Source organism: Dendropsophus ebraccatus, chromosome 4 (assembly GCF_027789765.1).
Source record: "Dendropsophus ebraccatus isolate aDenEbr1 chromosome 4, aDenEbr1.pat, whole genome shotgun sequence".
NCBI classification, from domain to species: Eukaryota; Metazoa; Chordata; class Amphibia; order Anura; family Hylidae; genus Dendropsophus; species Dendropsophus ebraccatus.
The window spans coordinates 76,991,121-77,016,389 of NC_091457.1; the positions used below are offsets into that span (position 1 = coordinate 76,991,121).

Here is a 25,269-nt window from a genome sequence, read left to right on the forward strand (position 1 = left end):
AGAAGCCATTAAGTAACTCAGCTTTCTCCTGATCCCCAGTTATTAACTCCCCGTCACCATTATTTAGGGGTCCTACATGCTCTGACCTTGGTTTTTTTGCATTAATATATTTGAAGAATTTTTGGGGTTTCTTTTGCTATCTATAGCTACCTGCCTTTCATTGTGAATTTTTGCTGCTTTTATTACATTTTTACAGATTTTGTTGACTTCTTTGTAATGTTTAAAGGCTAAAGCTGACCCCTCTGATTTGTATTTTTTGAATGCCCCTTTTTTCTCATTTATAGCCCTTCTAACCTCGGTTGTAAGCCATGTGGGATTTGATTTTAACCGTTTATATTTGTTACCCATAGGAATATATTTGGCAGTACAGTTATTTAATGTGGATTTGAAGATTTCCCATTTATTAGCTGTATCCGTATGTGACAGCAGCCGCTCCCAGTCTATGCCCTGAAGTTCTGCCCTTAACCCAGGAAAATTGGCCCTTTTAAAATTAAGAGTTTTTGCCCTCCCAACATGTTTTTCTTTTCTACACTTTAAGCTAAAAGTCACTATATTGTGGTCACTATTCCCCAGGTGTTCATGGACAGTGACATCCCCAACCAGCTCAGCATTGTTAGAAATAACCAGATCCAACAAGGCATCACTTCTAGTTGGCTCCTCCACAAACTGGCCCAGAAAATTATCCTGCAGGAGGTTAAGAAATTCCCTCCCCTTTGTGGTTTTAGCTGAACCGTGACCCCAGTCTATATCTGGGTAGTTGAGGTCCCCCATTGCCACTACTGTCCCCTCCCGGGCAGCCCGCTCTATTTGTCTATTCAACTGGCCATCTACCTCCTCAGTAATGTTGGGGGGGTCTATAGATTACACCAAGAATAATTTTTTCACTCTTTACCTCCTTCTGTAGTTCTACCCACAATGCTTCCACATCATCACAGTCATCACCCACTATTGCATCTTTTACACTCACTTTAATATCATTTCTGACATACAGACATACTCCTCCTCCCCTTCTGCCCACCCGGTCCCTTCTGAACATCGCAAATCCCTGAATATTGACAGCCCAGTCATGTGAGGAGTCCAGCCATGTCTCAGTCACACCAACCACATCAATGGACTCCTCCAGAACCAAGGCTTCTAGCTCCCCCATCTTGCTGGCTAGACTTCTGGCATTAGTAACCATACACTTTATATTACCATTGAGTTTAACCGCTACATTATAAGAACTAGGATTTATTACTGTGCTGTGGCTACAATCATCCCCACTGCTCATCTGCAACATATGGATCTCCCTATGCACTGGTCTTATCCTCCCCTCACAGGACCCTCCTACTCCCACCTCAATGTTCTGTCCCCTCTCTAACCTATCCGCCACTATATTACACACTACATTGTCCTCCCTCCACATCCCTAGTTTAAAAACCTCTCCACCCCTTCTAGGATTCTCTCCCCCAGCACAGCGGACCCCCTTCCATTAAGGTGCAAATTATATGCGGAAAACAGATTGTACCCCAATGAAAATTCAGCCCAGTGCTCTAAAAACCCAAACCCTTCTTCTCTACACCACGACTTGAGCCATGCATTTAACTCCCTAAGCTCCCGCTGTCTTTCCTGCGATGCGCATGGCACAGGCAGTATTCCAGAGAATACAACCTTGGAGGTCCTTCCCTTCAACTTAGCACCTAGCTCTCTAAAATTATTTTTAATAGACCTCCACCTACCTTGTATCCTGTCATTGGTTCCCACATGGACCACGACAGCTGGGTCATCCCCAGCCCCCCCAAGTAATTTATCCACCCTTTCCACCACATGCCGAACCCTGGCACCAGGGAGACAGCAAACCATTCGGTTGAGGCGGTCTTGGCGACAAATTATTCTATCCGTCTTCCTGATTATAGAATCCCCTACAACCACTAGCTGTCTAGGGCTACCTACAATACCATCCCGCCTACTACTAGTTGGACTGTTCCCCCGGCTGTTAGGGAGAACAGGTTCCACTAGAGCTGCCATTTCTGACACAGATGCCCTTGCATCATCACCTAACTTGGCAATTTTGCTTGGGCATATAGTAGGAGAAGTGGCCCTCCTTTTCTTGGATCCCTTACTGGTCCCCCTAACTACATTAACCCAGCTACTTACTTGGGCCTCCTAATCTATATCACCTCCCTCCATCTCTAACCCACTAACTTCCTGCTCAGTGAGCCGAAGTTCCCTCTCAAGGTGGCCAAGTTCCCTCAGTGTTGCAATATGCTTCTCCAGATCTCTAACTCGAGCTTTTAGGTGGGCAACATGCTCGCATCTGTCACAGTGGTACTCACCCTGGAACTACTGCTCCAGTTGTGCGTACATGCGGCAGACTGCGCACTGAATGAAACCCTCCATCTCACTAGCCATCATCCTCAGTGCAAAAAAACTGTGAAAAAGAAAGAGATTTAGCACTTACCAGAACTTGAAACTCCTTCTTTCAATTCCTCTTTAAACTCCACTTATTTTCAACCACTTGTCAGCAACCACAGTGAGCAAGCACACACAGTGAGTGCTGAGCCTTGATTTAAGCACCTGAGATCAATTAACCCCACCCCCAGGTGCAGAGCAGACCAGAGAAAAAAAAACTGTTGAACCTGTTTAACTAAGGCTAGGTTCACACTGCGTTTTCAGCATCCGTTTAACGCATCCGTTTTTTACAAAAAACGCATGAAAAACGGATTGCAAAAAAACGGATTCATTTGTGTGAATCCGTTTTTCCATTGACTTCCATTATAAAAAAAACGGATCCGTTTTTTTGACGGACCAAAACGGACCAAAAAACGTTGCTGACCCTATTTTTCTGGACGTTAAAAAAAACGGATCCGTTAAACGGATGCTGAAAACGCAGTGTGAACCTAGCCTAAGCAGCTATGGTACTATCTATCTATGCGCTGCAGCAATACACACCACACAATTGCACAAAAACAACAATATAGTCAGTCACTCCAAACCCACAGAATCAGCAGCAATTCCTCTTTAAACTCCACTTATTTTCAACCACTTGTCAGCAACCACAGTGAGCAAGCACCATCATTTTTGTGTAGACGCTGCAGTACTGCAATGAAACTCCAACATGTGTGAATATAGCCCTCTGCAGACTTTTTCACTTTTCTCACAATCAGTAAAGTTGCAGCAGCTGCGTCTGTCACTCTTTGCCTGCTTAGGTGTAGGCTAGAGGGGCTGGTTAGAGATGGTGCATCACTCAGGGGATTGGGGGATCCAGCCAAGCCTCCTTTAACATCACGCCCTGCCCCCTGTCTGCATCATCAGCCTGCACTCAGCAAACACAAACAATGTGAGACAGAGGCATAGAATGTCTGTCTCCTAAGAGTAAAGAGCAGTGGGAGCAGGAGACAATGTGAATTGGCACAGAGATTACTTTTCTCTACTTCCTACATGTCAATCAGCTACCAGTGTGGCAGAACCGCACAGATACGGTAATACATTGTATAGACACATCTGCAACTTTTAACAGACTCTTAATAGAAAAAAGTTTTCCTTATCTGGAGTTTCCCTTTAAATATTAAGCATACCATATAACTGGGAGCCTCTGACATAACATTTTAATATAACCAATGCCCTCACAGAAACTGTTTAAACTGGATTGGGAGAAGGGTTTTTATTTCTGCCACAAATCCTCAATAGCCAGCAAAGAAACTATAAATTGTTATCTAGATGGTATAGAGTTCAGACGCTTCTGCCCTCTTTTACCTAACAGTTTCAGATTTATGTTGGAGGTGTAAGCAGAATAGCGGTACTATGGCACATATTTGGTTGGAATGTTTGGTGGAAAAGTAGTAAATCTGATAGATAGATAGATAGATAGATAGATAGATAGATTACAGGTGTCTGACTGATAAAAGACCCATCTACCCTGTTGTTATCAATGATCCTGGGTATAATAAATGAACATAAAAAAAGTTCAACCCATTTCGTTCTACTAGCAGCTAGAATGGTAATTTCTAGGAAATGGAAGTCTGGAACCCCCTCCTTTCAGTTACAAAGAATGAAGAAGTAGGGCAAAATTCCATAATAAGCCTGAGCCCACAGATACCATGTGGCTTGCCTGGGCATCACCCACATATCATTCCCATTCTACCACCACATAGATCACTATAATAGTATGATGTAGTGACACATGCTCGCTTAACCCTTCTCTTTTCCTTTAAAACTGTGACATTACCCTCCGGAAATCAGGGTTATCTGTCATTTAAATATGCCCACTTTCAACAGTTTATATTGTAGTTTATTCTAGAGATTATAGGATGCAAATTGTGATGTGTATTTCTCTTGAGCCTTCAGGTCTCAGGATACATCCTGATTGTGTGGTGTCCCACCAAGGATGTTGCTATTAGTTACACCCCTTGTAAAAGCCTGTACTTATTCTGAGTCAGTGGTGATGAAAGTAGTGATAAAGTTTCGCCACTAGATGTCGCTGTTATAGATATGTGTACTTAGATGCAGCACGGCTGAAGTATGTAAAGGGTTATTGTTTACTTGTGTGTCATATGGATATGTGAACCTATGGGAATGCTTTCTTCTATCCTATCATCTCTCACTTTACTTCTTCTAATGCACTCTTCACCCACTCACAGCGTACCTTGGATACGCTGAGGAAGGAAGTCACATGGGTAGAGTTAGTGTAGCTCTCTTTTGTGTTGGATGTTGTAGAGGAAGGGTGTAAGCTAGAAAGCTCTCTGGGCCCTGGCCCTCTGCCAGGTCCCCTACCTTCGGGAGTAGTCTTATGGGAAGGAAGCAAGACAAGATGCAGCTAACGGTTTCTTCTCAGCTTATGCTACACAATACTATGCAGTGTTAAACCCCTTAGAGGAGGTCTAGTCAGAGGTCTAGTTAGAAATAACCTCAACCCACACCGTGGACTAGGAGCAGGACAGTATCCACAGACAGCAGTAATCTAGGAACTGATCCGGATAGAGCAAAGTTGCTAAGAGCCTAGGAACTCTATCTCGCAGCATAGTTGTCAGCAGGAAATCCTCAACATTCCCCTCATCCCAGGTAACAAGGTCTGGGGCCTTGTGTCACCCTCTAGGACGGGTCCCCCGACACTGGTAGGGCATTAGGTGGTGCGAAGATCCAAAGGTCAAAACACTGGCACAAGTATTCTCTTCTTCTTCTATGTATTCTTCTAAGTGTTCTACTAAGTGTGTTATCAAGTGTATTATAAAGTGCTTTCTAAAGAGAAACATATCCTGTCAACTCAAAGTTGTATTACTTGCTGCACACAAGTACTTTCAAAGTAAAGATTATTTATGGTAAAGAGACTCTGTGGTTCTTCGTCCCACACAAACACAGTGTATACTACATCCTTGGGACATTTCCCCTTTCTGTGGGTGGCAGTTCCAGTAGTCCAGGAGGGTCACTACACCACTACAGCCCACCATGATATCAACCTAAGGGACCCCTTAGCAGCCTGGCAGGACACTGTCCACAGGGGAACAAGGTGCAACCGTCCCTTTAAAATAAAAGCGGGTGTGCCACCATACCCGTGTGCCCAACCGGCACTGGCGTCACAACACAACATCTCAGGGTTCAGCTACATCTTGGCCAACCACCATAGAAGTGGCGTCACACATCACTATCTAGCAAGTGACTGTCCGTTCCTCTTACATAACACCTCGGGGGCATACCACAATTGTATATATCTTCCTTACATATAGCCAGAACCATGTGTAGTTTTGTCATACATGGGATGCTTACTCTCTCAGTTTTTCTTTCTGTACCCATTATGTTTTTTCAATGAAGCTTTGAAAAAGAAGAAAAAAAATTCCCAGGCTGCTTCTTTTATGGTCAGTTCTGGGCTAGTTCCCTGCAGATTTCTACAATTGTTTCAACATGTATTGTTTCTCCATATAGTGAATCATCAATGGAAGCCTATTGTTTTGTTTTGCTTACATGGGTTAATGATCAAACTTCAATGCAATATATATTTATATATATCACGGAAACTGCTGCTTTTTTAAAAGAAAAATGATTTATATAATTTTCCAATTCTGGGAATGTACTATTTATTAGCCCAAATTAAAGTTTGACTGTACAATTACTATTCCTATATATTCCTATATATTTCCTAAGCCTTAATATGCTATAGACAGACACTCAGTAAATAGCCTCTAGACACTGTCAGGTCTGGTTCAGTTGTCATTAAATATATTCATTATTTTGCACTTAATTAAAAGATAAAGACAATTGCTGTAGGGTAGAAAATCACAAGGCATTTTTTATACAAAAAAATATTGTTTACATCTAAATATGAGCCTTACAGGCATTGTCTGCAAAATTATTACTAGACAGCTGTTTAAGAACATCAGGAACATCAGTCCATTACAATCCATTGATAGACATCAATTTGGCATAAACAGTGCATCTGGTGACTGCCAATAATCATCATACTAATCTTACCTACATTCCAAATTAACAATGACATTTTCAAACAATGCCCAACAGACCAGTATACTGTAGGTCAGTAAAGTAAAAGCCAAAAGAGCAACTTGAAGCTCCAGGCCACAGTGCAAAATATGTAACAGGGCCCCTAGCTACTATGTGCCATTTATTATACTGGTGTCTCTGGACCTCTGGACCTCTCAGGTATCAGGGCCCTGGTGTTACTGCTACCTCTGCACCTGATAGCGATGCCTCAGCCCCTGAGTGGAGCCCTGCTCCAAATCATGTCCATCATCTAAACACAGTCATCATCTTAAAACAGATCACACACACCATCTAAAAACAGTTTCTAGATCATTTTGGCAACAGGGCAAATCTTGATAACAGGATGCTGGGAAAGCTGTGTGACCTCCATTATACACTGACATACAGGATTCTGGGAAATCTGTGTGACCTCCATTATACTGACATACAGGATGCTGGGAAAGCTGGGCGACCACCCCCTGTAATCCCCCCTGTGCTGTCCCCATTGTAATAATCCCCCCCTCTGCTGTCCCTATTGTCATACCCCTCCCACACACACACACACACAATAAAAAAAGAAAACACATTATACTCACCTTATTGTGGCATAGGGGGTCCCTCTCTCCTCTTCTTCTCCAGCCTGTGAGGAGCAGGCCGCTGCCGCCCCTGCACACATCTCTCTCCAGCAAACGCAGTGATATGACGTCATTGCGCTGCTGGAGGGAGAAGATGTCTGCAGGTAAAGAGTGCTCGGCTGGGTCGAAGCGGTCTGGGGGCGGAGCTACAGGCGGTCCGGAGGCGAAGGTCCAGGTGGTCCGGGGGCAAAGATACGGGTGTTCCAGGTCGGAGGTACGGGCGGGCGGAGGGCTGTCTTGCCAGGTGATGGGGCAGAGGGGCAGGTGTTGGGGCGAGCAAGCAGGCGGGGGTGCGCGCAGCTAAGTGGAGTCCGGGGGTTGCCACCAGCGCCCCCTAGATGTCGTTCACTCCAGTCTAGTGCATAGCTAGAGGAGGAGTAGCAGTGGGGAAGCTACTGGGGATGTTACCTGTGTATATGTGTGTATGTGTGTGTGTGTGTGTGTGTGTGGAGGGGGGGACTTTCAGGGGGTACAGTATTTAATAATATGAGTTTCATTATTATGGAGAATGCTAAATTAAATTTCAGGGTGTATGCTTAATAATATGATGTGGACCGGTTTGAAATAAAATGAACTTCAGGTGGTATGGTGGGTAATATAATGAATTCCAGGGGCTACAATGTATATTATAATACATTTTAGGGGGTATAGTAAATATTTGAATGAATCTCTGGGCACATACCGCATCCCAGCGGATTCCACTCTGCGAGTTCTGCTGTTAAATCCGCTGCGATACTGTGTACTGTCATGAGGGGCGGGCTGGGCCGGGAGGCAGAGTGGCATCAGTGGCGGTCTTTGGCACCAAGCACCCCAAGCGATCGCTTGGGGCCCCCAACATCCAGGGGGGCCCCCACGCCCCGCTCTTGTGCTCAAGACTGCTGGACAGGGCCGCTGCCCCGCTCGCTGCTGCCATCTGAACTGTAACTATGAGCACTCGTAATGAGTGCTCATAGTTACATGCAGCAGCACTGACAGGGCGGGAGACATTGGCTCCCTCCCTGTCAGTCACTCTTGTGGCTGCAGGAAGGGTTTTCCCTGCGGTCACAAGTGGCAGCTTTGTCCTTGTGGTGCCGGCGCTCCAGTGACATCACTGGAGCATCGGCGCCAGGACAAAGGGGAGTGCGGCCTCTTGTGACTGCAGGGAAAACACTTCCTGCCACAAGAGTCAAGAGAAGAGGAGACGCCCGGACCCAGGTGAGTGTAAGTGTTTATTTTATTGTGTTATGGGAGGGGGAGCACACAGGGGTCTGTGTAACTGGGGGAGCGCACATCGGGGGTCTATATAAATGGGGGGAGCACACAGGGGGGCTGTATAACAGGGGGAACACACAGGGGGCTATAGACTACTGGGGCTTCACAGAGGGGTCTATATACTACTGGGGGCATCACACAGGGGGTCTATATACTACTTGGGGCAGCAGAATGGGGTCTATATACAACTTGGAGAGCACACAGGAGGTCTATATCCAAGTGGGGGAGCACACAGGGGGGCTATATACTACTGGGGGAGCACACAGGGGTCTATATACTACTGGTGGGGCACGCAGGGGGTCTATATACTACTGGGGGAACATACAGGGGATCTATATACTACTTGTGAGGCACACAGGTGGTCTATATATAACTGGGGAAGCACACAGGGGTCTGTATACTACTGGGGCAGCACACAAGGGGTCTATATAATACTGGTGGGGCACACAGGGGGTCTTTATACTACTGGGGGAATCACACAGGGGGTTTATATACTACTGGGGGAGCACACAGGGGTTTATATCCAAGTGGGGGAGCACACAGGAGGTCTATATCCAAGTGGGGGAGCACACAGGGGGCCTATATACTAGTGGGGGAGCACACAGGGGGTATTTACAACTGGGGGCAGCACACAGGGGGTCTATAAAAACTGGGGCAGCACACAGGAGGTCTATATACTTCTGGGGGAGCACACAGGGGCTATATATAACTGGGGGAACACACAGGGGTCTATATAATACTGGGGGAAGCAAACAAGGGGTATATACTACTGGGGGCAGGACACAAGGGGTATATACTATTGGGGGCAGCACACAAGGAGTATATATTACTGGGGGCAACACATAGCGGTCTATTGTTTTGGAACGCGTGTCGAGGGGGGGGGGCCCAGACATGACTTCGCTTGGGGCCCCAGAAATGCCAAGACCGCCCCTGAGTGGCATATGCCCCCCGGGCCAGTCCCCCCGGTACACTTGAGGGCCGCAGCGGCCGGATATTACTGAGGCTGCTTTGCCACTTTAATGCTCTCTTCAGTAAGTGCAGTAGCAGACGCTGCACTTACTTTCTAGGAGTCAGCAGCGGTGACAGAAAGCCGCGCTGACTCTATCTCACACTACCTCACACTTCACTTTGCCCACCGCCCTGACTGGTATCTGGGGAAGGGGTCTGGGGGGGTTACTGTATAGCACTGGTGTCTGTAAGACACCCATACAATACAGTAGCCTAAGGCTGGCTGGAACAGGGGACACTCACCTCCCTTTCCGGTCAGCCAGTGTCACCCCTGTGATTCAGGCAGTGTGATTAGCACTGTCTGCATCTCTCTGGCCAGACCTGACAAGAAGAGGCCAGAACAGCAGAACAGCACGGACTTGCTAGTGAGTATATTAGGGAGGGGGGCGAGGACATGGTGCTTTGTTCTGCATCATGTGACTCTCCAGTTATTGCAGAACTACAACTCCCATTATACCCTGGTACTGGACATGATAGGAGTTGTAGTTTGGCAACAGCTGAGGAGCCACTGGTTAGGAAGCAATCATTTACGTAGAGTTTATTTAGAAGTGTTCTCCAACCTGTGACTGCTCAGTTAGTGCAACACTACAACTCCCATCATGCCCTTCTGGCTGGAGATAATGGGGATGGTAGTTTAGGAATAGCAGGAGGGTCACATGTTGGAGAACACCACAAAAAATAAACTGTACCCCTAATTCATTGCTTCCTAACAGTGGCTTCTCAGCTGTTACCAAATTATAACTCCTATCATGCCCTGCTGGCAGGATATAATGGGGGTTGTAGTTTAATATCAGCAGGAGGGTCACATGTTGGAGAACTCCACACTAAATAAACTGTACCCCTAAATGATTGCTTCCTAACCAGTGACTCCTCAGCTGTTACCAAACTAAAACTCATCATGTCCTGCCAGCAGGGTAAAATGGGAGGTGTAGTTTTGCCATTGGTAGGGAACAATAACTAAGGGGGGGGGGGCAGTTTATTTAGTATAGTGTTCAACAACTTGTAGCCCTCTTGTCGCTACAAGACTAAAACTCCCATTGTATCCTGATGGCATTATGGAGGTTGTAGTTTAGAAACAGCTGAGGAGCCACTGGTTGGCAAACAATGATTTAGGGGGGTCAGTGGTACAGTACATTAGGGGGGGTCAGTGGTACAGTACATTAGGGGGTTAGTGGTTCGTTACATTAGGGGGGGGCAGTGGTACAGTACATTAGAGGGCAGTGGTACTGTACATTAGAGAGGACAGTGATACAGTGTATTAGAGAGGACAGTGGTACAGTACATTAGGGGACAGCGGTATGTTACATTAGAAGACAATGGTACAATACATTAGAGGGGACAGTGGTACAGTACATTAGAGGACAGTGGTACAGTACATTAGAGGACAGTGGTACAGTACATTAGGGGACAGTGGTACAGTACATTAGAGGGGACAGTGACACAGTACATTAGAGGGGACAGTGACACAGTACATTGGAGGACAGTGGTACAGTACATTAGAGAGGACAGTGGTACAGTACATTAGAGAGAACAGTGGTACAGTACATTAGAAGACAGTGATACAGTACACTAGAGGACAGTGGTACATTATACTAGAGGACAGTGGTACAGTACATAAGAGGGGGACACTGGTACAGTACATAAGAGAGGACAGTGGTACAGTATATTAGAGAGGACAGTGGTACAGTACATTAGAGGGCAGTGGTACAGTACATTAGAGAGGACAGTGGTACAGTACATTAGAGGACAGTGGTACAGTATATTAGGTGGGTCAGTGGTACAGTACATTAGATAGGGCAGTGATACAGTACATTAGAGAGGACAGTGGTACAGTACATTAGAGAGGACAGTGGTACAGAACATTAGAGGGGACAGTGGTACGGTACATTAGAGGGGACAGTGGCACGGTACATTAGAGAGGACAGTGGTACAGTACATTAGAGGGGACAGTGGTACAGTACATTAGAGGGCAGTGGTACAGTACATTAGAGAGGACAGTGGTACAGTATATTAGGTGGGTCAGTGGTACAGTACATTAGAGGGCAGTGGTACAGTACATTAGAGAGGACAGTGGTACAGTACATTAGAGGGGACAGTGGTATAGTACATTAGAGGACAGTGGTACAGTACATTAGAGAGGACAGTGGTACAGTACATTAGAGGACAGTGGTACAGTACATTAGAGGGGACAGTGGTACAGTACATTAGAGGACAGTGGTACAGTACATTAGAGGTCGCAGTGCTAAAATACATTAGAGGGGACAGTGGTACAGTATATTAGAGAGGACAGTGGTACAGTACATTAGGGGACAGTGGTACAGTACATTAGAGGGGACAGTGGTACAGTACATTAGAGGGGACAGTGGCACGGTACATTAGAGGGGACAGTGGGACAGTACATTAGAGAGGACAGTGGTACAGTACATTAGGGGGGCAGTAGCATAGTTCATTAGGTAGGCAGTGGTAAAGTGCATTGTGGGCACAGTATAGTACGGGGGACAGTGGTACAGTTCATTAGGACAAAGTGGTGCCATTCGCTTAACACAAGGAGAGGGGGGCCTAACTACAGATGAGGGCAAAGACATTGGGCACAACTACAGATGGGGAACAAAGAGGGGGTCTCATTACAGATAAGGGCACAAAGAAGGGGTCTTACTACAGATACAGGCTAAACAGAGGCACAGAAAAGGGAAGGGACTACAGATTGGTCTTTAAAGGGGTTATCCAGCGCTATAAAAACATGGCCACTTTCCCCCTACTGTTGTCTCCAGTTTGGATGGGGTTTTGAAACTCAGTTCCATTGAAGTAAATGGAGCTTAATTGCAAACCACATCTGAACTGGAGACAACAGTAGGGGGACAAGTGGCCATGTTTTTTTAGCTCTGGATAACCCTTTTAAAGAAGTTACTGTTACTGTTTAGGGGCACTATGATGGGGAGTTTTATAAAGGTGAGTAAATGTGCTGTAAAAATAAGGTGCTGAAGATTTTTGTCTGGCAGATACTCCTGTGATGATTTGTGGTTGGAAGAATTCTTCATGATGGAAAAGAAAAGGAAACCTGACCAATTCTGATCAGAGAAGATGTCACCTTTGAGTCACTGGATGTGTCTGCACTGTACTTACATGGTATACAGAGATTGTGTACAGCTGGTATATACCACTATTTGGTAATTGTATGGGGGGATATTGGCCCCTGTGTGGTGGAGTGTAGTACCAGTATAGTAGTAATGTTCATATTGTGATGGTATTATAAAGTAACCATTTATAATGTGGTTATTATGTGATTGTAGTATGTGGTCATGGTGTGGCGGTATTATTTGTCCCTTATATACTAGTATTATTGGTAATATAAGTATACAGGATTTGGTCAGTAATAGTATGATGTCCATGTCCAAACAAGGTATAATCCAATCCAGAGCAGATTAAATTCTGGCCTTATATAAAAATCCTGGGGCGGCAGAGGTTGAAGGAACAGAAAAAATAATCTATACTTACCCGTCTCTGTGCCCCTGCAGGACAGGTTCACCACCTCTCTCACAGCTACCGTTATCCTGCTCCTCCCATTCCATTGTCATGTCCCAGCAGGAAGTACCCACTTGCCCCAGTATGTGATGTTGCAGGACCAGGAGCTGAAGGAACCGGTTTGTGAGCAGTGGCGCAGCACTGCGGGGGCATAGGGACAGGTAAGTATGGATTCTTTATTATGTTCCACTCACCCCCTGCAGATTTTTCATTCCTCAGCGAGAATGTAGCCCCTTCTCACTTAACCCACCGCTGCTCGGCTAATGAGTTACCTGTCCGTGATCTTGTCTGCTTCTCAGGCTACAAGCTACCTGAAGTTCCGCTCAGTCAATAAGTTGCTGTGATGGGACAGAGCACTGATTGGTTGAGTAGGATGCCAGGGAGCCAGGAGCCTGAGAAGCAAGCGGGAGCGTGGACCAGTAATGTATTAGCTGGGCAGCGGTGGGTTAAGTAGGAAGGGGCTACATTCTCGTTGAGGAACGAAAAATCTGCTGTGAGAATGTAGAGCCATAGACATTTACAGGACCAACTATTACAGCATTAAATCCACTGTGATGCAGTACGTCATTGCAAAGTACAATTGGTGTCGTATAAAATAAGGGCTCTCATAAAAAAAATACAAGCGCTATGGCCTTTTAAACACAAGGAGGCAAAAACAAAAACAAGAATTGGCCTGGTCCTGATGGGGTTAAATTGTTTAAGGTACACTGCCATACACAGCATAAAACAATGCTATCACAACACCCAAATAACGTGTGTAAAGTGTCCTAATAATTTCGCCATGTGGAGATGGCATCTAGAATGTGTTTTAGCTATAAAAACTCTTGTCTATCATAAAAAAAAATCTGAGAATGTAAAGTCTTCACCCATTAGTAGACCTTCTCTAGCTACAGAGCTGCCAATCATTAACGTGTATAGAAATATAGAATAAATGCTAAGACCATGCAGCAGATCAAGTGCACGCTATGTGCGTCATTCTCACTTAATTAAAGGCTGTTTTATCTTCCTTGCACAACCAGGTCTCTATATAGCCAAGGAAGAGGTTTAGGAGCCCTGAAATGTAAAGAATCCATAGGGATGGATGACGTTTGAAGTGTCATCTTTGTCACTCATCTAGCTCTTTCCCCGAAGTCACAACACATAATACGTTTCCTTCATGCCCCCTCTTCTTGTCCCCTGCAGTTATCTGCCGTCCTTGATCTATTTTCTGTATGCAGTGCAGCTTCCTTTTGTCGTCTCGCCACAATCTGCTGTTATTATTGTATTTACTTTATTACACAGAGACTGCTGGCACCTTAAAGGAATCTGGCGATTTAAACATTTTTCAGCCGGCAGGTGCAGGGCGTACATAATGAATAACCACTACTTTCCTCTCCCCGTGCCCCTGAAGTACTGGGTCACAGGCTCCGGGACCCCCGCATTTTCTGAGTTCTTATGTGGTCATGACTCGAGGGAAAATACTTAACCCAGCTGATGGACTTCCTGCTCAGCCAATCAGTGACTGGAGAACCGTCCCATCCCAGTTGCTGATTGGCTGAGAGGGCAGTCCATCAACTGGGTCGTGATGTTCCAGCAGCAGGAGATCCAGGAGACCGGCAGGTGTCCCGAAGCAGCAATCCGGCGCTGAAGAGGCATGTTGATAGGGGAGTTGTAATTTGTTAATATGTTCCCCCCTGCCCCTGCCTGGTGGACTTCTCCTTTTTTTTAAAAAAATTTGGAATTTCTTTTTATTTTAAATGTTCCCTTTACCAAATAATAACAAAAAGTGACTTAAAGTTGACTGTGAAGTATTACTCATAGAAAGTCATTTTAAAATGATGAATCACGTGCATAGGCGGTTATTGTGCACTTTTAATTACTTTTGACTACGAATATGTAGAATATTTTTAGCTTTTAAATGTTCATCAGTAGCACACACCTTTTTTTTGTATATGGGATGTGAAATATCTCATTTTCTATTCTTCTTGATGCTCTTGGCCATCAAGCACTAAATGTCTTGATAAAATTTCTGGGCCCATATCAGGGAAGTAGGGGTGTTATTGACCCATCCATACAATCCATAGTTTAACCTATTTTGGTGCCACTAACCTCTGTCACTCACTTTGGCCTCACTTTTCTTTCCATGAACATAAACGGCCTTCATGGCTGGAGACCCATCTGGGAAGTAAAGTCAGAAGGCAGAAAGGGTGTTGTCCCTCCATTTCTACAGCAAGGTTCTCATGTACCCACCTTGGTAGCTAGGTTCTAACATCTGGACAATAAGGGCCTAGTTTATGCATCTGGATGGGCAGTATGAACTACACATCTTAGCAGCTTTATTCAGTTTTATGGTGCCATGAACTATCTTTTGATGGTGTCTCCAAAGGTTAGACATTGCGTTTTGTTAACTAGGAGTCTGCTCCATACCCAGCTGCCAGCTGCCACCAATAGCCAATATGCACTGCAGGTTAATAACTTTTTAAATGGATAGGTAGGTAATTCCCACCATTAAGTAGCTGCCCCCAGTTGGTAATCTCTCCCAGTAAGTAATCCCCCCTGTGTCTGTAAGAGTCAAGGAGGAAAACCCAAACATAAGCTGTGTGTTACTAGACCCTTAAAGCGACTCTGTACCCAAAATCTGTCCCCCCCAAACCACTTGTACCTTCGGATAGCTGCTTTTAATCCAAGATCTTTCCTGGGGTCTGTTCGGCAGGTGATGCAGTTATTGTCCTAAAAAACAACTTTTAAACTTGCAGCCCTATGTCAAACGGCCATGGCTTACAGTATCTGTGCCCTAACTTTGCACCACCCCTCCGTCCCTCCTCCCCACCCTCTTCATCATTTGCAATGCCACTGGAACATTTTCTCCTGTCTGAACACTGCACAGGAGCCTTAACGATCCAGCCCATGTGCCGTGCTGACACAGGTGGAGAACAGGAGACAATCTGCCTGGAGCATTCCTAATGATGAGGAGGGTGGGGAGGAGGGACAGAGAGGGTGTGCCAGCCTATTGCATACACAATCTAGGCCATACCCATTTGGTACAGTTGGACAAGTTTAAAAGTTGTTTTTTAGGACAATAACTGCATCACCTGCCGAGCTGACCCCAGGACAGATCTTGAATTAAAAGCAGCTATCCGAAGGTACAAGCGGTTTGGAGGGGGGGTCAGATTGTGGGTACAGAGTTGCTTTAAGGGTTGGGTCGTAGCGGTCACTACCTTTTCCATCATTATAGTCCCAATATTATATAATGTACAATACCTACTAAATGTAAGTCCTCTATAAGGGTCATATGCATAAAAAACTACTTTTATACATATTTTATAGCTTAATGTAGGTTTTAGGCTGCACGTATAGAGTTTGACCTAGATAATACCTAGATCCATTAAGCAAAAGGAAACAGGAAATCAGATTTTTTAAGCACAGTGAAGAAAATGTATTACAAATGTGTTGCTGAAAAATAATAATGCTGACATATATTAATGGAGAAAATAATAGTGTAATATAAATAATAATTTAATATATAAGAGAAGCAATAACATAGCAATTTCACTTAAAGTTCACACAACATAACAACAGCCGCGATAACAGCCGCTATTTCTTAATGACAGCCGTCAGTAATGATCATGAACATTATTTACGGCCGTCATTATCAAACAGTGGCCGACATTTTGCTCAAAAATGACGTTGTGTAAACATAGGCAAAGTGTTATTGATATAGCTTTTGAGCTTGATGTAGGAACATGTATGCAAACTCATCTTTATTTAAGAACATGTATGCAATGGTGCGACCGACATCAGATATCTCATTGACCAACAGTACCTGTGAATGATATGTACCCTTGCTGATATAGAGCAAGGGAAGACATTTGCTATTTTAATTTTTCTACATCTTGGTCATCTTCCTTTTTTCAGTTTTTCAGTTTTTTGGTACTTTTGCTGATGAACCTAAAAACTTGTTGGGCCAAGTTGGGCAACTAAGCGTTAAAGTCTGAAGGACCTAACATATCTGTGCATTAAACAAACTGCCCACTGATTTCAGCGGTAAATGTGAACAGCTTCATATTCCCTTGGTGGTGCTGTCAGGAAGTAGAACACTTGTTCATCAGGGAGGGGAAATAATGTAATCAACTTATTGAAGGGGAACCCTGCTAACAAAAAGAGATTGTCTAGTATACAAGCCTTTTAGTTGAGAGTACAGCAGCTACCATATGTTGAAGAGCTGACATTTTTGGCTAGTCATCATGGTATTACAATGCAGTAAATGTATTTTCCTATTCAGTATATATCATTGTGCATTGTAGCATGTGTGTATCAATTATATGGATGACTACTATTGTCCATTTGATAACAGATCAGGAATTGAATTCAATATGAAGTGGGTGATTTTCTGTAAAAATAGAAATTATTTATTTCTTACTCTCTCACAAAGGACAATCAGGTAACAATCTAAATGCTACAAAGCAGAAATATGCAGTTAGAGTGAATGTCACCAAGCTTTGTATCATATCATTCACTAGACAGGAAATCTGCTGCTAATGAGATGTAAATGGCAGGTAATTACCGACACTTAGGGCCATGAGATTCTCAAAGTGACAAGACCGAGAATTCAATTCAAGTCTTGGGAACAATAGATGTGAAGCTGTGTCACTACAAATTCTGAATCTAAAAGTGCAGAACAGAGAAAACCATAGGACATCTAAAGAATCTAACAGATGAACTTACGCTGATATCATATGATCTTTAAAGTGACTCTGTACCCTCAATCTGCTCACCCCAAACCGCTTGTACCTTCAGATAGCGGCTTTTAATTCATGATCTGTCTTGGGGTCCGTTTGGCAGGTGATGCAGTTATTGTCCTAAAAAACAACTTTTAAACTTGCAGCCCTGTGTCAAAGTGGCGTGGCCTAGAGTGTCTGTGCATTAGGCCGGCACAACCTCTCTGTCCTTCCTCCCCGTCCTCTTCATCATTAGGAATGCTCCAGGCAGGTATTCTCCTATTCATCAGCTGTGTGAACATTTTTTTGTTCTTTTTATTAACTTTTTTAATTGTATACAAAAACAGAACAGCAACTGCAAAAAGAAAACATAAAAGAGAATAGAACAAGAAAAGGAATAGACAAGCATGTCTCATTAACAGAAGTCCACTTGGTAACCAGAGGCACTTCTCAGACATGGAGTAGTCTACTGAAAGTGATACATGCCAATCCACCCACAAAAGAAATGAAAAAGGAGAAGATCAACATAAAAGTAGATCAAATCAATACAGATCAGCCACAGTCAAAGCACAAAACCATACTTCCATATGAATGTTTTCCCCCTCTTTTCTATTTGTGCTAAAACATCTAGTCATTTGAAAAGAAACATCAACTTCAGAAAGACAGTGAATTCCGTCGGAACGAGAGGCTTGTCAGCCAACCAAGACTTAAAGAAGAAGTCGGGCGAAAATCTTTATTAAAGTATCGTATTGCCCCTCAAAATAAAGATCTCCAATATACACTTATTGCGGGAAATGCACATAAAGTGCTTTTTTCCCTACACTTACTACTGCATCAAGGCTTCCTGTATAAAATGGTGATGTCACGATCCGACTCCCAGAGCTGTGCAGGCTGTGGCTGCTGGAGAGGATGGCAGGGGGACACTGAGGGACACAGGGCACTAGAGGGACACTGAGCATCCCCCTGCCATCATCCTCTCCAGCAGCCACAGCCCGCACAGCTCTGGGGGTCATGACATCACCATTTTATCCAGGAAGTGAAGCCTTGATGCAGTAGTAAGTATAGGGGAAAAAGCACTTTATTTCCCGTAATAAGTGTATATTGGTAATTTGTATAACTTTTGGGCGGCAATACAATGCTTTAATAAAAATTTTCGCTATACTTCTCGTTTAAGGAGCCTTTTTTTTGTCTCAGAAGAACTACATGCTCAGATCCTGGCTCCCCACATTTCATCAGGTTTGTATAAATCACCTAGTATAACACCCTAATATGAGTTTCTTTCTGGCATTAACTTATAATATGCTTCTTAAAATCATGTCTACATCCCTGTGCTTAAAGTGACTCTGTACCCACAATCTGACCCCCCCAAACCGCTTGTACCTTTGGATAGCTGCTTCAAATCCAAGATCTGTCCTGGGGTCCGTTCGGCAGGTGATGCAGTTATTGTTCTAAAAAACAACTTTTAAACTGGCAGCCCTGTGCCCTATGGGAGTGGCCTAGATTGTGTGTGCAATAGGCTTGCACAACCTCTCTGTTCCTCCTCCCCACCCTCCTCATCATTAGGAATGCTCCAGGCAGATTGCCTCCTATTCCCCACCTGTTTCAGCCCGGCACATGGGCTTGATCGTTAAGACACCTGTGCAATGTTCAGCATGGAGAAAATGTTCCAGTGGCATTCCTAATGATGAAGAGGGTGGGAAGGAGGGACGGAGGGTGGGAAGGAGGGACGGAGTGGTGGTGCAAAGTTAGTGCACAGTTATTCTAAGCCACGCCTGTAGGGCACGGGGCTGTAAGTTTAAAAGTTGTTTTTTAAGACAATAACTGCATCACCTGACAAACAGACCGCAGGACAGATCTTGGATTAAAAGCAGCTATCTGAAGGTACAAGAGGTTTGGGGGGGGGGGGGGGGCAGATTGTGGGTACAGAGTCACTTTAAGGAGAAGAGTGGTGGTCTGGTATGGGTACAAACAACACATTTTAATCAACCGGCACCTACCTAACAAGGATGATGATAAAGTACAACATCAGTAAAGATCTGATTGTATCTGAGAAGAGAGTGGGGGCACAATTCATTGTATATAGTGTGAGCGGGGAGAAACCTTTCTTGATTGCTTGTCTTACACCCGTATCTGCTGATGGCATTGGCAGTAAAGTGATTCTCTGTGGATGACTGGCTGTCACTTTTCCCAGGAGCAATAGTCCAAACTTAGAAGCAGTTTGACCTGATATCCTGAAAAGGATCTGAACTGTTCCAAAGTAGTACAGATCTGTGGAACTTTCCTTTACGAGCTTGATATAAAAATAACATAATGTCATCAGCAATTAGTGATTAAATAACCAACCTAATTCTAATCCCTTTAAATAAATCAGAGGAGGTCAGGTGTCAAGCGAGCAGTTCAAGTGCAACATTAAACAGGAGAAGTGGTGTAGACAACCTGTGGTGTAGACAAGTGTCTGAGGGGAGGAATAGATATGATTGTAAAGTGTTCTGAATGCTTCGCCATTCCCAATTTTCTAGAACCCTAGCAAACCTCAGGCCACATTATCAAAAGTCTTCATGTCTCTGGCATGCTAGCTTGCCAGACCCCTAATGCACAGTATCCAAGACTGTTAATGCTGTGTGGATATTAGTGAAACTGATCTGCCCTTAACAAATCCCAGTACTTCTGGGGCCATGAAATAGGGCAGGACAGTGGCCAACTACTCAGTCATAATCATCCACATTTATAAGTGACATGGGGCAGCAGGATCCCGGTAATGTGGCATCTTTCCTGGTTTAGGTAGCAGTTTTATATATGACATGTGGCACTGGTTTATAAAGAAAGTAACCATGTCTTTCCTAATCAGGACAACTTCTTGAAGTCAACTACTCTTTCTCCAGGAAGTCCAATAAATTAATAATACAAATGCGCTAGAGGCATTGCTATAATGACAACTTTACTTATACAAAAAATACAGCTCCGAGTTCCACATCCTCAAGGGCCTAAAACTGACCTGCCTTGGTGGCCTACATACTGTATGAAGCCAGCCTATAGGAAACTCACCCTTCTACTGGTTCCTTGGAGCATCTAGAGTATTTGGTTGTTTTCTCACTCTATGTATGTGCAGATCTGCCATCCTCTGATGCTCTCATTCTGTCGCTACACTTATGCATCTGATATATCAGTGTCACAATGTGACCTCGCATGCCTGGCGACTGCGCTAGCAAATCTTTGACATTGGCTCCTTGCGGCTCATAAGCTGTTTGTCATTCTCTTTTGTCTTTAACTCTGTGTTGCATTCTGAGGGAATCAACGTCTATACATCAAAAGAAGGCAGCAAACAGCCACATATCAGTTCTCATAAGGAGTATGAGGTCCTATGTACTTGGTAATTTATGAAGGGAAGGCACGTCAAATACAAGGCTTTCTCCTGTCTCATAAAGGACATTGTTGTAGCTAAACTGATGAAACAAGACACGGAAAATCCTCCGACATAGCTGTTCCCATCAAAGAAGCAGTGTTTTTTTTTTTTTTTTGCAATTCTCGTTCTTTATTTCACACAGTATCTGTTCATTTTCAGGTTTCGCATGATTTTGCTATCAATTTCAACCCTGACGACGATGAATGTGAAGGTAAGGGACATGCAGAAATGATGAGAGCCATCTAATACAACCATTATACCAACTCACCCTGCATAATCAATTAATTTTGATAATACAATATGATTGATACAATTACTAGACCATGCCTTCTAGGTAAAGGTCCAGATCTCTCACCACTAGTAAAAGACCCAGACTAGAAGATGCTGAACCATGATAAAGTGTTGTAATGTCCCTGGTAGAATATTAAAGCGACTCTGTACCCACAATCTGTTCCTCCCAAACCGCTTGTACCTTCGGATAGCTGCTTTTAATCCCAGACCTGTCCTGGGGTCCGTTCTGCAGGTGATGCAGTTATTGTCCTAAAAAACGACTTTTAAACTTGCAGCCTGTGCCAAACTGGCGTGGCCTAGAGTGTCTGTGCATTAGGCTGGCACACCCTCTCTGTCCCTCCTCCCCGCCCTCCTCATTATTAGGAATGCCCCAGGCAGGTATTTTCTTATCCATCAGCTGTGTGAACACTGCACATAGGCTGGATCGATAAGGCACCTGTGCAGTGTTCACTACAGTGGAATAGGAAAAATCCTGCCAGTGGCATTCCTAATGATGAAGAGGGTGGGGAGGAGGGACAGAGGGGTGGTACAAAGTTAGGGCACAGATATTCTAGGCCACGCCAGTTTGGCACAGGGCTGCAAGTTTAAAAGTAGTTTTTTAGGACAATAACTGCATCACCTGCTGAACGGACCCCAGGACAAATCTTGGATAACGCTAACTGTCAATGCATGAGGCATTATGTGTTGTAAAAAAAATTGGAATTATATAATAATTTGAGTCTTCTTAAAGCACTTATATTATTGATATATGTTGCACCCTGTCTGACTAAATGGGGAACACATTCCTAAGGTCAGAACTTGCGTCTCAGTACATAGGTATGGTAATTTAGTATATTCAATTAAACTTTGTTGGATATTAAATTCATTAATTTTCTATTGTCCATTATTCTTAGGGATTCAAGGCATTGTGGAATCATACCAGAATTGCCTCCCCAAAATTCAGCTGTATGGCCCTACAAATGTTGCACCTATCATATCCCGGGTGGCAAGGCTAGCAGCAGAAGAAGAAAGGACTAAAGAGGCCTCGGTGAGTTACATGGCATGAATTGTGTGAAAATGATAACTAAATTTTCGTTGTCGTCATTACTTAACTGTCTCTTATTACAGAAATACTATATTCTGCTAATACTCACGGATGGAGTGGTAACAGATATGGCAGATACCAGGGAGGCTATTGTGCGGGCATCCTACTTGCCTATGTCTATCATTATTGTTGGTGTTGGAAATGCAGACTTCACTGACATGCAGATTCTTGATGGGGATGACGGGATTTTGAGAGCCCCCAAAGGAGAACCAGTTCTCAGAGATATCGTCCAGTTTGTGCCATTCAGAGAATTCAAAAATGTAAGTTTATCATATTCTACAGTGTTCTTTACTATTATCTCTGCATTACCTGATTTCTTGATTTAATTGTGATTATTAAAATTCTCAGAATATGGCCACCATGGTGAAGAATTACCAGCTATCATAGACTACTGGAAGTAATATATATTCCTCTGTAACATATACACTTAAACACATATATACTTACCAGTGGCAAGTTTCCTTTCCTTTGAGCAGTCAAAATGCATCTATTACTAAGTGTTTGCACCATGCCAAAGCCCAGATTACAATCAGGGAAAAAGACATTAGGGTCTCAGTGTACCAACAAGATCACGCTGACAAGCAGATGCTGGTCAAAGCAAGTTTAGAATATAAATGTAAGCAAGGTCCTTAAATGTGGCATGCCATGCCCCTTTGAAAACATGCTGCCAGTCCAGTCATTTCCGAATCAATGGATTCTGGATTATTAGATTTTACTGTGTATGATATTCTAAAGATGTAAAGTTTGATACAGAGATTAGATTTTCTCTGTTACTGTAACTACTGTAACAAATGAATACTACCTAACATCTACATAGTAAAGTATATGCTATCGACCCCTAATTCTGTCTTCTGCATATTTCAGGCTTCACCAGCTGCCTTGGCAAAATGTGTCCTGGCTGAAGTGCCCAAACAAGTTGTAGAGTATTACAGCTACAAAGCCTTTCCTCCACGCTGTCCAAAAGTAGATTCCCCGGACTCTGCTCTGAATTCTCCTCAATGAGCCCAGACCACTGCTCTCTTAACCAACATCTTCCCATTCCTCTTTGGAAAGTTCATACAGCTTTTACCTTTTAACATTTCAGCAATTCTCCAATGTCATCCGATGGACCAAACAGGCCCTCAGCCGCTGAGATGTCCACTTCATTTCATTTGCTGATGAAGTAACCATAGTCACACTCCCTCTGATCAACCAGTACAGGACAATGATTAGTATGGACACATAATGCACTAATTGACCTCTCTATTCATGTCTACTGGAAGAGCCACCATCTACCATGGAGCTAAGTGTCTTCAGTAAAACCTGGTCTCATATCCTTCTTGTTGTTCTTGGGTCCTGATTCTATTTTGATAGCGATCAGCCCTTTACCTTGTATCTAGTAAAGCTCTGAATGTAAAATACACCAAAAGGTCTGCTGAGAAAAGTCTTCTAGACACCAGGTTGTCATTGTCTGGCCTATAGTCTCTTCATATACCTTTCCTTATGTTCCATGAGTGGGAGGTGATTCTGTAATGGTCAGATTTGAGGTCAAACAGTGAATGATTTAGTATCATCTTTTTTTTTATTTATTTTTATTTTTGTAGACAGTGGGACACAGTGGGAGTCTGTTCATCAGGCAAAATCTCATCTTCTTATTTTATTCTTAAAGGGAGAGATCTGACATAGCAGAGCGCATTCCCTTCGAAAAGCAAGCCTTTTATAAGCTAAACTTAACACGTCATTAGTGCTTATTTTAGATATTTTTTTCATATCAGTGGAATTGTAAATTGAAGGGCCTGTAGAAATCCGAGTTAGGAGGCACATGGTTGCTCATTAAACTTATCTATAAAGGGATCTCTTGGGGTCTCTTTGGCTTGCATGAGCACAAAGTCTGTGTGACTTTACTTTTGATATCTGTCAGATTAACACATCTAATAGCAAGCCAGAGAAGGAACTGAGCAGGGTGGGGGTGAGTTACATGGAAAAAAAAAACTTGAGGGCTCTCTGAAGCCATTTGCTGATGACTCTGCTGCAACTTGATGTGAGGTCTGTGAATGAATGGTGGGAAGACCTTTTTCTATGCTTCTCACCGACCTTCCAGCCTTCACATTTCCAAAGGTTGATATTAATGACAAGTGGATCTTCCTTACCATTTTCTAAAAACACTTTATGTTAATGAATGTTAATCTGACAGTAAGGAATATCCTCACTAGAAAGAGCATCACAAGCTATATACTAGAGAGGAGAGCTGACTTTCTGTGTTTATAACATTCAGCCCTATGTTTTATAATATATCCAATATAGTTTTACAGAAGGTTTATGCCACTATATGATTGTTGTAAAATCTAAAAATATCTATGATGAAAAATTAAAATATCAAAGGAGAGGGATCAGAAAGTTATATAGATATAAATATATAAAGAGACATGCAGAATGCACTAATGGTCATACAATTATTACACTTATATAAATATATCTATGTATCCATTTATTTATGTATATGGCAACTTAAACCAGATATTAAGGTAGCAGGATTGCCTCATGCTATGAGCTGAATTGACTCCTATTGGTTTGAAATACACATCATTTAATGTTTTCAGTGCATGTACAGTTATCGAATCTCCTAAGAACCTGCTTGTATTGTAGCAATTAGAAAGGCCTATTTGTGCACTGCTATTCTACATGTTGGCGCTTTTGTGAGGTCTGCATGCTTCTTGTCTTTGCGTCCTAGAAGATAAATGCCCCCCCCCTCCCAATAAAGTACTCTGTTCTCTCTCTTTACACCTGTTCCAGTTTACTTTGTTATATAAAACTAATGGGTGAAACGTTGTGACTATCTTGTAATCTCAAATGAAGACTGAGCTTGATGTCTTGTAATACAAATTGGGCACATATCGCCCTTTCAACAACTTTAAAAATCATTGACCGCCTTGCTCTGTGTAATGGGTG

General features: G+C 43.4%; 1 protein-coding gene across 2 annotated transcripts in view; it reads left to right on the plus strand.

Moving 5' to 3' along the window:
* CPNE7 (copine 7) overlaps nt 1-25,068 on the plus strand; it is a 105,911-nt gene extending 80,843 nt beyond the window's left edge. For both annotated transcript variants that reach the window (XM_069966061.1, XM_069966060.1), the window contains 4 exons: nt 21,126-21,177; nt 22,151-22,284; nt 22,365-22,601; nt 23,206-25,068. In XM_069966061.1, coding sequence (XP_069822162.1) covers nt 21,126-21,177; nt 22,151-22,284; nt 22,365-22,601; nt 23,206-23,343 — 561 coding nt within the window. In that variant the 3' untranslated portion in view covers nt 23,344-25,068. The remainder of the gene's footprint in view (nt 1-21,125; nt 21,178-22,150; nt 22,285-22,364; nt 22,602-23,205) is intronic.
* The last annotated feature ends 201 nt before the right edge of the window (nt 25,069-25,269 follow it).